The sequence below is a fragment of the Mya arenaria genome, chromosome 8, assembly GCF_026914265.1.
Source record: "Mya arenaria isolate MELC-2E11 chromosome 8, ASM2691426v1".
Classification (NCBI taxonomy): Eukaryota; Metazoa; Mollusca; class Bivalvia; order Myida; family Myidae; genus Mya; species Mya arenaria.
In genome coordinates, this window is record NC_069129.1 from 65,251,205 (window position 1) to 65,269,323 (window position 18,119).

Here is an 18,119-nt window from a genome sequence, read left to right on the forward strand (position 1 = left end):
TGTAATTTCAATTTAGCAGTTAAACTAAATGACTTAACTGTTGGAGATCTTGATAATGTTTGCAATAATACACTTCACTGACAATCAATTTAAACTTAGATCTACAAATACAAGCTAAAACACAACATTTAATTAATAATATAATTCGAAAACTGTTTTTGGTCAAAATAGCCGAGGATTTCCAAATGGCGTGAATGCTCGGGTTCCATTTCCGGTTTGTGTGCGATGTAAAATGCAATGTAAAAAAGGCATCACTCGTTGGCTAAATTCCACATGGCCATACATAACTGGCCATACATAACTGGCCATACATAAATGGTCATACATAACTGGCCATACATAACTGGCCATACATAATTGTTGTTTCTTTTTAAATATTGATACATTGGTACCGTTTGAATAATCTTGATAAGACTTTTCCAATGGTGTATACACTATACATGTTGGAGTATTATAACATATTCTACACAGCCCCAAATCCTATATTGAAGCGTTCAAAAATGCTTCGAAGCAGTTTTTTTCTAAAACAAAAAATGCCAACTTGTGGTCGTGTGGAAATAAGCCGTTGCAGTGGCTACCTCGTGTGACTTGGACTTAGAAATGAATTTTAGATAGACCACGCGGCTATCTCCTCTGCAACCACTAGTGGACTGCATTATAAACAAGTACAGCGCACGTTTCTGGGTTTGGTTCCATACATCACAATAATAAAGATAAACATAATAATTATTTAAACTTTGGACATCCGAAAGCATGAACTATAATAATATGCAGTTTTGGAAAAAAGCAATCATGTCATGAAGGAGAGGAGAAACCGTGTTGTGTCGTTTGAAAGAGTAAAACTATTTTCTATTTTATTTTTCGGTTTACTACTTACCTATGTCTGACAGTTTGTACGTTTCCATGGCATTTTTTTTCTCGTGGGTCGTTCGTCTGCACCGTCCAGAACTTCCGGTAGCCCGTGGAGATGAGGTTGCCAGTGAGCAGGTTGTCGTTCATGTACATCGACCCCATCTCGACCATCCGTCCGTCCACCCGTCCGTCTGATGGAGGATGTCTTCAAGGATATACCCAAGTTCCGAATCGTATCACGTGCACAACCTTGTCAAGCGACTAATTCAATGAAAATAGCAAATTTCGATGCTTCTTTATAAAACATATACTTTGTAAATACGATCATGTTTTCATTCTTCATGAGGAAAAATCTCGTTCAGACTTAAGAACTGTAGGTCAGTTTAAGTAAGTAATAGTTCGAGCATATAATTGTTATCGTAGGCACAAAAGTAACAACTTAGTCAAATAATCGTAATATCCACCCACTTCAAGACATATAAGACGTTTTCGATCTCGAGGCTAATTCGAGGGCTACTCATGTGTATAATGCCCACAATCAGGGCTAGTTTCTTTTAAAGTGACACCTTCACATATTCAATGTTGGAAACGGTGTAGATATTTAACTTGTTGTACTAGACATGTTGTAATCATTTCTTTTATAACAACCGTACAGATTTCACAAGATAGTCACTTGAACTTAATTTTATAGTCCTAATCCTTAAGTTGATTAAATTTCATTAGCATTACTAACACCTTTTGGCAAAATGCAGCATTTTCTACATATGTTTCAGTAATTGTTTACTCTTATTTTTTTTTTATATTTATTTCATTGTAACAAGCAGTTTGTTCACATTCTCGTATAATGTCTGTGTATCGTTGTTTGACCCTAATGAACGTGAACGTGTCACTTTAAGGTCTTTCTGATAAATCTTCTCATTATCCTGCTCGTTAATTACTGCTGCGAAACTGCTAGTATTAACATTCATAGGTACAATAGAAGTATCCAGTTCTTTTTAAGAGGCCATTCACAATTCATCAGGTACCGTTTTATCTTCTAAACAAACAGTCCTTTCCCATTGTCCATTGTTAAATAGAACCATAGGTCCTAAACCTCTGATGATGTACGCCCGCCCTGTTTGTAATTCCTATTCAAATTCCGTGGATTTTTCATTGGTACGATCCTGATCTGCAAACAGAAAGAATGAATAATTATTTCACAGATTTTAATCGTTCCCCTTACAATCATGGTCTACTTTATTTCACAATTCACTTCAAGTAATCAGTAGAAATAATTGAATTTTGTGATTTCTAAAGCTACAAAGTCGAAAGGGCAATGCTTGACAAACAACTGGAAAACATACCAGCCTGCTTCATTTTAAAGTATAATATGTTGATTTTATAGTGGATGACCTTAAGAAAGAAATTAAATCAAAATCGCAACAATATGTATGAACTATTTATTTATTTTATGGATAAGCATCACAATATACATCTATGAATCCATTCGTTGTTTATACAAAATACTATATGTTTGATCGGCTCGTTAAACCATTATAGATGAAATATATTCAAACGCCTTTATAAAGTCAACATTTCTTACATATTCAAACTTTTGATCACCACGTTTTTAAAACAGATACATTCCTCTCCAGCAAATGTTTACGTGCCTTGCATCCCAATTGACAGAACTCGTTCCACTACTTCTATTTCACATTCGCTCTATATCCCCATATCCGGCAATCCGTTACCGAGGACGGTAGGCAATGGCTCTGCCGTTTTATTGTTCCCAAATACTTTATAGCCAAACACAATACCCCAAATTAAGCACCAATAAAGATAAAGCGACACAAACAAACAAATTCCGCAAGAAAAATTGACCCAATAGAGTTATAAACAAGAATTATTATTTCACATTATAGCGATTTGACCAAATCACTTAATCCACTCGAGTGGGCTAGTGCTGATTAACTTTTGGTCGTACGGAGAAATGGTATTTAATGCATTGGATGGCTTTTTGATTATATTTTCAAATATTAAATAACTTTAATGTTAGCAGACAAATGTGTCTTTTATTTGACCCTATCGGAGCATGGTGGATGAACTGCTTGCACTAAGAAATTCAATTAAATAGTAGATAATTGATTGTTCCAGTGTAAGATCGCAATACAGTTCACTGAGTGAGCACCAAAAGATTTAGTTCACGAGTTTCGTAGCCAAAAGTCTAGTATTTACTTTTGGTGTTCACGAGGTGAAAGAGTTTGCAATCCTACACTGAGACAAACAATTTTTCTTTTTATTTCATGCTAGAAAGAATATAAAATGACATTTTATTGTAGTTTTTCAGAAAACCGCTCCAAATTGTATGCGAAATGTGCAATTGTGTCCCATCCTGGTGCCCACTGATGTTTGATCTGGACGTGAGAATGGGTAAAAAAATCAAAACAATGAAAAATATCAAATTGTTATTTTCACTGTTTGAAACCGTGAAATATCATTTTCATTTCACTCATCAATTTCTATAAACCATCAAAAAAATGTAATAAAAAGCAATCTTCATACTATATTCTTTACATTTCCAATATTTCTTATAAGCGTTTGCTTCGATTGTTCATAGTTACCATAGTTACTGTTGTATCCAAAATAAGGGGACACCCAAAGACAATGGAAGAGATCGGCACATTGTCATCATCTTCCTGTTCGGTATATCACTACTCCGCGGAGTCCTCAACTTCGCATAAGAATGCCCTTTTTAATTTTATTCTTTAACGACACACAGAAATGGAAGACCTAAAGACAATTGTGCGGACTGACACAATGTCACCATCTTTCTGTTCGGTACATCCACAATCCGCATTTAGTCATTGAACGATGCCTTCGAATGTCCTTCCCCGCTCACTTCTTAAACGACAGCTCATGTTAGCTAGGCCTGGGAGTGTTTAAACTATTCGGTTGCCATATTTGTTCATCACTTTGTCAATGTCTAGTTTCACTATCCTTCGTTTGTTCTGCGCAAATGTTCCAGACAATGGGCTGGCATCTTGGTGCGGTTTCTCGGCATGGAGCCCGGGTCTAACAATGGAAAAGCATCTTTATCTCACGTTCTCGTTTCAGGTTCATACCTCATCATGGAACCCATTAAGTCATTGATTTTCTATTGTCAACAAAAAAACTATGATAATAAATCATGTCTAGTCGATCGCACACTTGCTCCTCTGTGATTATAACGGGGAGCTAGGCTTATCTGTATGACCACATTACGCATTCTACATGACTACAATGCGATCAATTTTGATTAACTTTAGTGCAAATTGTTGTTTCTTTAAAGCATCTACGTCATACAATACTGTATCAAAGACTAACTTGTGATTTATTTAAAAAATGGTGACACAGGTGTTGATGTCATACAAGTTAACTGACCCTTACCCTCCGTAATCTTAATTTACCACGGAGAGCCAACATTGTAACAAAGCACATATGACTTGCCATTGATTTCATCTACAAACACTCGCAGAGTTCCAAATTCTTACACCAGGGTGGAAAACGGAAGAAATATACAAACGTTTATGAACAGACATCAAGTAAAGCTCGGACACCAAGTTGAGCTCAAGCACCAAGGTAAGGACGAACACCAAGTTAGTGTCAAACACAAACTAAAGCTCGAATACCACGTTAAGGTCGGATACTAAGTTCAGAACGAACACCAGGTAAACTCTCTTATCGTCTAGTTCTCAGGAAAATCACTACCGTAGGCAGCAGTTGATAAGTGTCGAGTATATTCAAACGCCCTTTAAAGTGCTTCTTGAAGACATGACAATAAATAATTAATTAATTGCAGTGGTTGTTGAGATATTTCACCTAGGACTCTTTAGATCAATAGACAATTAAACGGTTGGTTTGCATGCGTGTTCAGTATTTTATTTTATGTGACCTGATGACAAACACTCATGGAGTAGTTTTAGGCCAAACCATCAACATAGTCTGTTTGACGGAACTTTACTCAAAATGGAGGGGTGGTTGGAAGGCAGGTATGTTACCCGACCCACACTTTGAGGGTGGTTGGTAGGCAGGTATGTAACCCGACCATCACTTTAAGGGGTGGTGGATAGGCAGGTATGTTACCATACCCACGCTTAGAGGGGTGGAAGATAGGCAGGTAAGTTACCCTACACACGCTTTGAGGGGTGGAAGATACGCAGTTATGTTACCATACCCACACTTTGAGGGGTGGTGGTTAGGCAGGTATGTTACCATACCCACGCTTTAAGGGGTGGTGGAAAGGCAGGTATGTTACCTTACCTACACTTTGAGGGGTGGTGGATAGGCAGGTATGTTACCATACACACGCTTTGAGGGGTGGAAGATAGGAGGTAAGTTACCCTACCCATGCTTTGAGGGGTGGTGGTTAGGTAGGTATGTTACCCTTCCCACGCTTTGAGGGGTGGTAGAAAGGCAGGTATGTTATCCTACCCACACTTTGAGGGGTGGAAGATAGGCAGGTATGTTACCCTACCCACACTTTGAGGGGTGGTGGATAGGCAGGTATGTTACCCTACCCACACTTTGAGGGGTGGTAGATAGGCAGGTATGTTACCCTACCCACACTTTGAGGGGTGGTAGATAGGCAGGCATGTTACCCTACCCACACTTTGAGGGGTGGTAGATAGGCAGGTATGTTACCCTACCCACACTTTGAGGGGTGGTAGATAGGCAGGTATGTTATCCTACCCACACTTTGAGGGGTGGTAGATAGGCAGGTATGTTACCCTACCCACACTTTGAGGGGTGGTGGATAGGCAGGTATGTTACCCTACCCACACTTTGAGGGGTGGTAGAAAGGCAGGTATGTTACCATACCCACACATTGAGGGGTGGTAGATAGGCAGGTATGTTACCCTACCCACACTTCGAGGGGTGGTAGATAGGCAGGTATGTTACACTATCCACATTTCGGAGGGGTGGTGGATAGGCAGGAATGATACCCTACCCACACTTTGAGGGGTGGAAGATATTCAGGTATGTTACCCTACCCATGCTTTGAGGGGTGGTAGATAGGCAGGTATGTTACCCTACACACGCTTTGAGGGGTGGAAGATAGGCAGGTATGTTACCCTACCCATGCTTTGAGGGGTGGTAGATAGGCAGGTATGTTACCCTACACACGCTTTGAGGGGTGGTAGATAGGCAGGTATGTTACCCTACCCATGCTTTGAGGGGTGGAAGATAGGCAGGTATGTTACCCTACCCATGCTTTGAGGGGTGGTGGATAGGCAGGTATGTTACCATACCCACGCTTTGAGGGGTGGAAGATAGGCAGGTAAGTTACCCTACACACGCTTTGAGGGGTGGAAGATAGGCAGTTAAGTTACCATACCCACATTTTGAAGGGGTGGAAAATAGGCAGGTATGTTACCATACCCACACTTTGAGGGGTGGTGGATAGGCAGGAATGTTACCATACCTACACTTTGAGGGGTGGTGGATAGGCAGGTATGTTACCATACCTACACTTTGAGGGGTGATGGATAGGCAGGTATGCTACCCTTCCCACGCTTTGAGGGGTGGTAGATAGGCAGGTATGTTACCCTACCCAAACTTTGAGGGGTGGTGGATAGGCAGGTATGTTACCCTACCCACACTTTGAGGGGTGTATGATAGGCAGGTATGTTACCCTACCCACACTTTGAGGGGTGGTGGATAGGCAGGTATGTTACCATACCCACACTTTGAGGGGTGTAAGATAGGCAGGTATGTTACCCTACCCACACTTTGAGGGGTAGAAGATAGGCAGGTATGTTACCATATCCAAGCTTTGATGGGTGGAAGATAGGCAGGTATGTTACCATATCCACACTCTGTGGGGCGATTGGCAGGCAAGTTTGTTACCATATCCAAGCTTTGATGGGTGGAAGATAGGCAGGTATGTTACTATATCCACACTCTGTGGGGCGATTGGCAGGCAAGTTTGTTACCATACCCAAGCTTTGAGGGGTGGTGGTTAGGCAGATATGTTACCATACCCACGCTTTGAGGGGTGGTGGATAGTCAGGTATGTTACCATACCCACGCTTTGAGGAGTGGTGGATAGGCAGGTATGTTACCATATCCACACTTTGAGGGGTGGTGGATAGGCAGGTATGTTACCGTACCCACGCTTTGAGGGGTGGTGGAAAGGCAGGTATGTTACCATATCCACACTTTGAGGGGTGGTGGAAAGGCAGGTATGTTACCGTACCCACGCTTTGAGGGGTGGTAGAAAGGCAGGTATGTTACCATATCCACACTTTGAGGGGTGGTGGATAGGCAGGTATGTAACCGTACCCACGCTTTGAGGGGTGGTGGATAGTCAGGTTCGTTACCAGACCCACGCTTTGAGGGGTGGTAGAAAGGCAGGTATGTTACCATATCCACGCTTTGAGGGGTGGTGGATAGGCAGGTATGTTACCGTACCCACGCTTTGAGGGGTGGTGGATAGTCAGGTATGTTACCGTACCCACACTTTGATGGGTGGTGGATAGGCAGGTATGCTGCCATACCCACACGTTGATGGGTGGTTGTAAGGCAGGTATGATACCCGACCCACACTTTGAGGGGTGGTTGGTAGGCAGGTATGATACCCTACCCATACTTTGAGGGGTGGTTGGTAGGCAGGTATGTTACCCGACCCACACTTTGAGGGGTGGTTGGTAGGCAGGTATGATACCCTACCCATACTTTGAGGGGTGGTTGGTAGGCAGGTATGTTACCCGACCCACACTTTGAGGGGTGGTAGATAGGCAGGTATGTTACAATGCCCACACCTTGAGGGGTGGTAGGTAGGCAGGTATTTTACCATACCCACACTTTGAGGGGCAATTGGTAAGCAGGTATGATGTCCAACCCACCTTTTGAGGGGTGGTTGGTAGGCAGGTACGGTACCCGATTCACACTTTGATAGGCAGGTATGTTACCCGACCCACACTATGAGGGGTGGTAGATAGGCAAGTATGATACCCGACTCACACTTTGAGGGGTGGTTGGTAGGCAGGTATGTTTCCCTACCCACACTTTGAGGGGTGGTTGCTAAGCAGGTTCGTTACCGGACCCACGCTTTGAGGGGTGGTTTGTAGGCAGGTATGTTACCCGACCCACGCTTTGAGGGGTGGTAGATAGGCAGGTATGTTACCATGCCCACGCTTTGAGGGGTGGTTGGTAGGCACATATGTTACCCTTCCAACACTGAGGGTTGGTTGGTAGGCAGGTATGTTACCATACACACACTTTAATGGGTGGTTGGTAGGCAGGTATGATACCCGACCCACACTTTGAGGGGTGGATAGGCAGGTATGGTACCCGACACACACTTTGAGGGGTGGTTGGTAGGCAGGTATGGTGCCCGACCCACACTTTTAGAGGTGGTTGCTAGACAGGTATGATACCCGACCAACACTTTGAGGGGTGGTTGATAGGCAGATTTGATACCCGATCCACCCTTTGATCACTTTGAGGGGTGGTTGGTAGGCAGGTGTTATACCCGACCAACAATTTGAGGGGTGGTTGCTAGGCAGGTATGATACCCGACCCACACTTTGGGGGGGGGGGGGGGTTGCTAGGCAGGTATAATACCCGACCCACACTTTGAGGGGTGGTTGCTAGTCAGGTATGATTCCCGACCCACACTTTGACGGGTGGTGGATAGGCAGGTGTGATATCCGACCCACACTTTGAGGGGTGGTGGATAGGCAGGTGTGATACCCGACCCACACTTTGACGGGTGGTGGATAGGCAAGTGTGATACCCGACCCACACTTTGAGGGGTGGTGGATAGGCAGGTGTGATACCCGACCCACACTTTGAGGGGTGGTGGATAGGCAGGTGTGATACCCGACCCACACTTTGAGGGGTGGTGGATAGGCAGGTGTGATACCCGACCCACACTTTGAGGGGTGGTGGATAGGCAGGTGTGATACCCGACCCACACTTTGAGGGGTGGTGGTTAGGCCGGTGTGATACCCGACCCACACTTTGAGGGGTGGTGGATAGGCAGGTGTGATACCCGACCCACACTTTGAGGGGTGGTGGATATGCAGGTGTGATACCCACCCACACTTTGAGGGGTGGTTGCTAGGCAGGTATGATACCCGACTCACCCTTTGAGGGGTGGTGGATAGGCAGGTGTGATACCCGACCCACACTTTGAGGGGTGGTGGAAAGGCAGGTGTGATACCCGACCCACACTTTGAGGGGTGGTTGCTAGGCAGGTATGATACCCGAGCCACACTTTGAGGGGTGGTGGATAGGCAGGTGTGATACCCGACCCACACTTTGAGGGGTGATGGATAGGCAGGTGTGATACCCGACCCACACTTTGAGGGGTGGTGGATAGGCAGGTGTGATACCCGACCCACACTTTGAGGGGTGGTGGATAGGCAGGTGTGATACCCGACCCACACTTTGAGGGGTGGTGGATAGGCAGGTGTGATACCCGACCCACACTTTGAGGGGTGGTTGCTAGGCAGGTATGATACCCGACTCACCCTTTGAGGGGTGGTGGATAGGAAGGTGTGATACCCGACCCACACTTTGAGGGGTGGTGGAAAGGCAGGTGTGATACCCGACCCACACTTTGAGGGGTGGTTGCTAGGCAGGTATGATACCCGACCCACACTTTGAGGGGTGGTTGATAGGCAGGTATGATTCCCGATCCACAGTTTGAGGGGTGTTGGATAGGCAGGTGTGATACCCGACCCACACTTTGAGGGGTGGTTGGTAGGCAGGTATGATTCCCGACCCACACATTGAGGGGTGGTGGATAGGCAGGTGTGATACCCGACCCACACTTTGAGGGGTGGTGGATATGCAGGTGTGATACCCGACCCACACTTTGAAGGGTGGTGGATAGGCAGGTGTGATACCCGACCCATACTTTGAGGGGTGGTGGATAGGCAGGTGTGATACCCGACCCATACTTTGAAGGGTGGTGGATAGGCAGGTGTGATACCCGACCCATGCTTTGAGGCGTGGTGGATAGGCAGGTGTGATACCCGACCCATTCTTTGAGGAATTAGTTCCTTATCCTTTTATTCCGTAATAACAAACGAAGAAAATAATAATTATTTGACCACCACAGAGGTTCAAGTTTTCGTGAGTGAGATGACCAGATAACGCCAAGGAAACTATTTTTTATAATATGAATACCAAAGTAATCATAATTACATTGTTCATAGTTTTCTACACCTAAGATGACACTGAATTGGTTGCGATGCATTTTCAATATGTTGATGTATTCAGCTTGACCATGAACATTCAATATCTTTAAACCGTAATGCCAAATATTTTGTTTTGATATTTATTTATAGTATTTACATAGATACAGTTTAAAATAGACAAAACTTTTGAAACATTGATAATTATAAAATGTAAAACAAAGATTACCAAACGAAAATAAAGCAATCTAATTAATAAAGTATTACTATAAATCTACAAAATCATAACCCAAACATAATAGAAATACACGACAAAAAAGAGTCATTATGAATGAACAACGAGTGAACAATACATACTGATATACAAAGACAACGGCAACAACAACAACAAATGTATTCCTATTCAGTTCGAGCATAAAGGGACTGTATCCCGAATGTAACAAAGCTCAGTTATGTCCCTTGTCTCAGAGGATCAAACTGTTAATATCATGGCCCCTAAATAAGCTTAACCAACTTCTCTAGATGTACAAAATGATGTCAAAAATGAATAACACAATTGGTAATGCCTTTACACGTAGAGAACGACGATAAATATGAAATGGCAATTATGGATTTCATGGATTTTATGCGTACGGCTAACCAGTTCCTTCAAAAACGGACTGTTCATGTGATTATCATAGAGCCAATTCACTGCCACTGGATGTCAACTCTACGTGGTCTTCTGAGCGAGATGTTGATGATTGGCCGCTGACCGGTGTTATCTGCTCGTCTCTATAAAGACCACCTCGTCCTCGATAGCGCCCCCGTCATGACCGCCAGTCCGTCCGTTCGACAGCTTAAAAATAAAAACAAACATGGTATTACTGGCGAGTTTAATACTGAATTGATTGAACATGAGTTATTGTAGCGATGAACTGAATTGATTGAACATGAGTTATTGTAGCTATGAACTATTTGCACAATGCCATACAAAAGTTGTTTTCTATTGATTTCATTAATGACTTTAAGCAATGAGATGTTGTTTCTTTTCTAAGAAATACTTATCATTATTTTTAACCAAAATGGTGGGTTTCAATCTGATACACAGGGACAAGTATGATGCACATCACAACAGCTGCCCCTGGCTAAATTTTAATAGTTGTGTCATGAGACATAGTACAACTTTTAATAATTATATTACCCTAGTGGATTTATAGCTTTTATAACATGTTGAAATATCGTCTACAAATCATGATTAATAGTTGTATTGTGTACCATTACGTGATAAGCAGCCCATAAAATCTTGTATTTTTTTATTTTCAGAGTCAATACTGAATTTACCCAACTGAAGTCACAGGCAAGTATTTAAAGTAAGCAAATTGCAGCTATTTTGATCTGCATCATACTTTCAAGTCTCTGTGATCTAATAGTAACCCAAAGACTCACCACTTCCCCATGTAGAGCGTTCTTTCGCTCGCCCCTCTGCCAGCCGCATTTTGTGTACTGCTGTTTCACCACGAGCATGATCTGTATAAGCGCAAACATCCCGAACACCACACCCACCACCACCAGCGCCACCGTGACAAACCCCGTCCCTTGCTCCTCCGTCCCCACTTCGCCGCCAGTCGGGCCCTGGGACGCCGCGTGCCCCTCCTTGTCACAGTCTGAGAAGTCGCCGCATGGGTTTAGGTCCTGGCACACAACGCTCTCGTGCACACACCTGCCCGTCTTGCACGAGTACAGACTCCCACCGTCCGCGTCACCTAGCTCCGTGCAACCATGAGCTACATATCAAGCAAAGGAGACACTTACAGTAAAAATAGTTCGACTAAGTAGTCAGGAAAAAATCAGATCCATCATATTCAGTAGAAACGTGGCATTTTATGTTTGTTGCATTTTTGTAATAATTATACCATATTCAATGCTTTTATCAGTACATATACACTACAAATAAGGATTTACATAACAGTATCTATATAATGATCTTACGTCTGATAGTGAACGCGGCCATGCTCAGCGTGAACTTAACGGTGGACGCGCGTGGGAGTGCGCGGTAGAGGCTGTGTGCGGTGTTGGGGGTAAATTCTACCAGCAAGCGATTACCCACCGTCGTGAACATCGTATACGAGGTCAGACCCTTCTCAGACTGGCAGAACGATGCGTACAAGCCTGTACACAGACAATTATGAGATGATTATAACCGTGAAACTTACTATTTGAAATTATGAGCAAAACTATCAATAACGAATAATTCCTCATTTCATTGTTTTACACCTACATAAGATATTGTACGCTTTTGACCGTCGGCATCTACAGTGTTTGGGTCATGGCATTTTCTAAATGTGACTATTTTTTCTTCACTATTGTTACGTACTATGTATAGTGTGAACTATGCCCCCAAATGAGAATGGAACCAGTGCCACTTTAAAGGGACTGTACACCAGATTGGCACCAAAAAAAGTTTTTTCTGTCACGAATCTCGGGACAATTATTTAATAAAATGTTTTATTTCGCTATTTCATCATACGGAGTACAGCCCCTTTAATTGTATTTAAATTTAAACAGCATTGTGTACCCCATATTAATCGCATGACAAAATGTTAACAATTTGTGCTGCGGATAGATTATTTACCCCGTTTATCATGCCCTGACACAAAAGGCGTGGCTCCCGGCTCCTTGATCGTGACGTTGGCTGCGCAGGATCCGGTCACGTTGAACGCGGAGAAGTATATGGACCACATCGTGTCCACTGGCCCTAGGCCCACCAACTCCAACGCGCATGCCCGCCCGCCAGAAACCTACAGGGGAGAAACATGAAGTGGTTTTCCCAATCAAATTATGAGCTACAAGAGTCTCCATTTTAGTATTAACTAGTAATGATGTATTTAAAGGTCGTCGGACAAAAACCAAGACTAATGGAATGTAGTGAATACTATGTCGTGAATGTTGGGAATGTCGTGAATGTCGTGTCGTGAATGTTGTGAATATTGGGAATGTCGTGAATGTTGTGAATGTCGTGAATGTTGTGAATGTTGGGATATTGTGAATGTCGTGAATGTTGGGAATGTCGTGAATGTTGGGAATGTTGTTAATGTTGTGACTTACGTGAAAGTCGTAAATGCCGTGTGTGAATGTTGGAAATGTCGTGAATGTCGTGTGTGAATGTTGTGAATATTGGGAATGTCGTGAATGTTGGGAAAGTTGTGAATGTCGTGAATGTTGTGAATATTGTGAATGTCGTGAATGTTGAGAATGCCGTGAATGTTGGGAATGTCGTGAATGTTGTGAATGTCGTGAATGCTGTCTGTGAATGTTGTGAATGTTGTGTATGTCGTGAATATTGTGAATATACGGAATGTCGTGAATGTTGGGAATGTTGTGAATGTTGGGAATGTCGTGAATGTTGGGAATGTTTTGAATGTTGAGAATGTCGAGAATATCGTGAATATTGGGAATGTCGTGAATGTCGTGAATGTTGTATATGTCGTGATTGTTCTGAATATTGTGAATGTCGTGAGTGTTGGGAAGGTCGCGAATGTTGGGAAGATTGGGAATTTCGTGAATGCTGGGAATGTCGTGAATGTCGTGAATGCTGTGTATGCCGTGATTGTTCAAACTCCGCGCAGTGTTACTTCCCTTGCAGTTCAGTAATCACTGCCACCACAAGATTTTCATCCAAAATTGGATGAAAACTTTTAATGGCATTTTTTTTAATCATATATATTTATTCTTATATCCTTTCTTAAATAATTACTTTACGCCAGTTGATAGGCATAATATGTTTTATAAAAAAATAACAATTAAAAAAAACATTCGGAAATGTTCGGTCTTTTTTCAAATTGAAAGTAGGATTTACAAATTACAATATCAACATGGATTTGTTGTTAGCTATTCAGACATGTGTCGAACGTTTTGCATTTTTTCCTTTTATGGAATAAAATCGTTTATTTTCTAAACAAATGAAACATGTTGCTGGAATTTCTTTTAAAGGTGTTCCGTCCATTTTGTAAATTGCAATCACGTGCCGTTTCTATCATCACGTGATATTTGTGAAGGCAGTGATTACTGTACTGCAAGGGAAGTAACACTGCGCGGAGTTTGGTGATTGTTCTGAATATTGTGAATGTCGTGAATGTTGGGAAGGTCTTGAATGTTGTGAATGTTGTGAATGTTGTCAAAGTCGTGAAGGTGTGATTTACGTGAATGTCGTGAATGCCGTGAGTGTTGTGAGAGAATGTTTTGAATGTCGTGAATGTTTTGAATCACGTGCATGTCGTGAATGTTGCGAATGCCGTTAATGTTGTGAATATTGTGTGTGTGTTGTGAACGCTATAAATGTCGTGAATTTTGTGAATGTTTTGAATGCTGCGAATGTCGTAAATATAGTGGGTATTTTGAATCACGTGAATGTTGCGAATGTCTGTCGTGAATGTTGTAAATGTAGTGAATGTTTTGAATGCGTAAATGTTATGATTAATGTGAATGTTGTGAATCCACATTCTCAATTTCTTATTTTAATATTTCCTATGTTGGTTTGGCTTTTACCCTAGTTATATTTAGTAAAGGTCAATCCCAGAACGAGGTTACTCGTCCTACGGAAAGACCCTCCACTGGCGCATTACGTCATTTGACCAGGAATGCATGTAATTTCACATTGTTTACAAATACGAAGGCAGAGGAATTGAAATTATCATTATTTCATTATTATTACGATCAACAAAAGTCAACTTGATTGTCTGTCAAATTCAAGTTTACTTTGGTTGATTGCTATAATAATGAAAGTTCATTATTAATCTAAGGTAAGAGATTGTACGAAAGAATACTTGTGAGTCAAAGTGGAGTTCGCCTCCGTGTGCCTCGAGCTGTTGTCCGCACCAGTCCTGCATCGACCCTGCACGGGAGATAACCACTAGTGAGATTTTATAAATACGGGTATTGCTATATCATAGCTATTACCAGTCAATCAGGAGTAGGAGGAGGATAACAAGGGGGAGGAGTTCGAAAAATAGAAGAAGAATTAAAATTAGAATTAGAGGAAGAAGAAGAAGAAGAAGAAGAAGAAGAAGAAGAAGAAGAAGAAGAAGAAGAAGAAGAAGAAGAAGAAGAAGAAAGAAGAAAGAAGAGAAGAGAAGAGAAGGAGGAGGAGGAGGAGGAGGAGGAGGAAGAGGATGAGGAGGAGGAGGAATAGGTAGAATTTAATATTTAATGTGGTAATTGGCGTTTCTTTGTAAAATGGTATTATCGGTCGGTCATTATTAGTTGATTGCGTTTAATAAGGCAAATTTTGAAGAACAAAATATCATTGTGTATTTACAAATTGTATAGCAGATAAACTAAGCACGTCCAATATGGAGATATGAATGTTCAAATCCCGTGTAAATGCTCTGAACGAAACAGGGCAGAAATCAACAATTACATTGTATTCGGCATTGTAAGTTGTCTAACATTAAAGTAATTCCTCACAAAGCAATTTTAATGACACAGAGTTTAGTTTAAGCGTATTTATTCAGTCCGGAGTTTGATCAAATGAAATGCCACTTAACACGGATATCTTATTATTAATCTAATCAATTCAGATCACATCTTGCGATGAGATTTGGTCTCAAATGTCAGAAATTGTATCTGCTATTCGAAAAGCCGAATATTTTATAGTGTACAATGCAAATAGCACGTTTATGGTTTTAAGCAAACTTGCATATAAACTCAGATATTAAGTATATCAAGACTAGACAAAACTCCCATCGTGCTTTATAATATGTGTATATAGAAAACATGTAGTTCTAATGTCAAACAAAAAAGCAGCAACATTTCCACTTAATATTCTTCAACAAAGAAATTAAGTACCTTAAACGTAGACATATAAAACCCTTTTTTTGCATAAAGAAAGAGAAAATATAAATTGAGAGGGAAGTACAATGAAATGCAAGATGGGGTCTAGATGTTAAGTCCCTGAGTCATAAGTAATTTAGTATGATTACAATTACAACCTTAACTCGTTCTCTGGATGTGTTTTATTCGTGAACAAAACTGTGGCATATTAATTGGCACAATAGCATGCATTTACAGTCGGTGACATTTCAATCTCTACATGCAATGAACCATTTATCCACCATATCGTACCCCAAATGTAGTATTAAGTGAACAATGTTGGAGTAACTGGGCCGTTATACATGTACTATTCTTGTTTTTCAATGGGTATTTATTTTTAAGGAATGTCAAAGCACTATTCTTTTCTTTCAATGGGTATGTGTTATTTAGGCAGCTGAATGTCGAATGAACAAAGGGCAATTATCTTTGCTTGTTTACAATGTGATATAAGGGGCTTAAAGATTTCTAAAACCTTGCAAGATTAGTGGTTCGCTAATACATTCATTACATTGTATCCCTCCCTCTCGACGTTTTATTGTGCAAGTAGTTTAGATTGATAGTTTTTTGAAATCTCATCAATAAAGCTTGTATTCATTTCATGATAAATAACAATAAAATGTACTGCCACTCATAATAGGAGTTGAAGGAGACGTACTTTAGTTAAAACATTAATCGTGACCATTACAGCAAACCCTCATGGTATGCATACAACATGAAGAAATGAAAGAATATTAATATAAAAGTGACTCCAACGAAAATGCTGTAAATTGTCGCGGTTTTGATGACATTTAAATAATTAATATATAACATTTCTATACATGGTCGAATTTTCAATCTAAAGAATTGAAAAAGTTCATGTTACAAACAAGCCGAAGCAGACACCTGCAGGTTCTGGCAAAGAATGAAAACAAAATTGCTACCAGGCTAATTGTTTATCAAGATCAACTCGCCCATGCCAAATAACTGCTAAACGGTGCGTTAAACACAAAAGGCACAATAATGGAAGACGAGCCTGTACTTACATTTCTGACTTTTTTCATTTCCCTCCGTGTAGAAGAAACAGCACAACACAAACAGTAAACAACCGAAATAACGAGACACTTGATCTGTTAAACACAACATTCTGACTTTGTTTCAATCATCCAAAACATGATCAGCTTCATAAACAAGTATTTCAAACACATTTGCCAGATGCAGATAACAATTGTTTCACCGGGTATGGTGATTTTTCAACCATTTCGGCGTTCTTTATAACATCAAATGATCACATCACGTTACGTTTTTATTCATAGCCCATTTCGAAATCACATATTTGTAGTAAACATAAACTCCGAATACTAGTAAAGGATTTTTCCTACTGCGCAAATCGCATTGTTGAGCTTTTCCGTTACGGTGTACAAAGTCATACACTTCACAAAAGGATTGAATTTCACTTGGGCTAGATCAATGTATTCATTAGATCTTTTAACTATTTTGTTAAGATTTTAGAAAGTGTACTAGGTTTAAACATAATGTTTTTGCATGTATCTGCCAGTGAAGTTATAAACATGACCCAGGGTGTGTTTAAGGCCAATGTAGGTGTTTATGTTTAAGGTAATTTACATAAATGACTTCGGGTCAACAACTCTCCCCCTTTTCTTTGTTAAAGAAGACTTTCCATTGTGCGCGACATGTTTCTTTTTTAAACTAAATACAGTAAAAACTCGCTACATCATAGTAGTTCGCGACACGTTTAATTTTTTGAATTAAATACATTCAAAACTCTCTATATCGAAGTCGTTGCGCGGCACGTTTTATGTTTGTAATTAAACACAGAGAAAACTCTCTATATCGAAGTCGTTGCGCGGCACATTTATGTTTGTAATTAAACACAGAGAAAACTCTCTATATCGAAGTCGTTGCGCGGCACGTTTTATGTTTGTAATTAAACACAGAGAAAACTCTCTATATCGAAGTCGTTGCGCGGCACGTTTTATGTTTGTAATTAAACACAGAGAAAACTCTCTATATCGAAGTCGTTGCGCGGCACGTTTTATGTTTGCAATTAAACACAGAGAAAACTCTCTATATCGAAGTCGTTGCGCGGCACGTTTTATGTTTGTAATTAAACACAGAGAAAACTCTCTATATCGAAGTCGTTGCGCGGCACGTTTTATGTTTGTAATTAAACACAGAGAAAACTCTCTATATCGAAGTCGTTGCGCGGCACGTTTTATGTTTGCAATTAAACACAGAGAAAACTCTCTATATCGAAGT

The 18,119-nt window shown here is 41.1% G+C and overlaps 2 protein-coding genes across 4 annotated transcripts in view; both read right to left on the reverse strand.

Annotated features, from left to right (window-relative positions):
- The window catches only part of LOC128243815 (uncharacterized), a 33,507-nt gene extending 32,055 nt beyond the window's left edge, over nucleotides 1-1,452 (reverse strand). For all 3 annotated transcript variants that reach the window (XM_052961778.1, XM_052961779.1, XM_052961777.1), the window contains exon 1: nucleotides 878-1,452. In XM_052961778.1, coding sequence (XP_052817738.1) covers nucleotides 878-1,023 — 146 coding nt within the window. In that variant the 5' untranslated portion in view covers nucleotides 1,024-1,452. The remainder of the gene's footprint in view (nucleotides 1-877) is intronic.
- Nucleotides 1,453-10,151: 8,699 nt separating this feature from the next.
- Nucleotides 10,152-17,271, reverse strand: LOC128242612 (uncharacterized). Its single transcript, XM_052959833.1, has 6 exons — nucleotides 16,886-17,271; nucleotides 14,819-14,886; nucleotides 12,628-12,793; nucleotides 11,985-12,164; nucleotides 11,442-11,779; nucleotides 10,152-10,851 (listed from the first exon to the last, which is right to left on the reverse strand). The coding sequence occupies exons 1-6, from the start codon at nucleotides 16,983-16,985 to the stop codon at nucleotides 10,774-10,776; spliced, it is 930 nt and encodes a 309-aa protein (XP_052815793.1). The 5' UTR covers nucleotides 16,986-17,271; the 3' UTR covers nucleotides 10,152-10,773.
- Nucleotides 17,272-18,119: the final 848 nt, after the last annotated feature.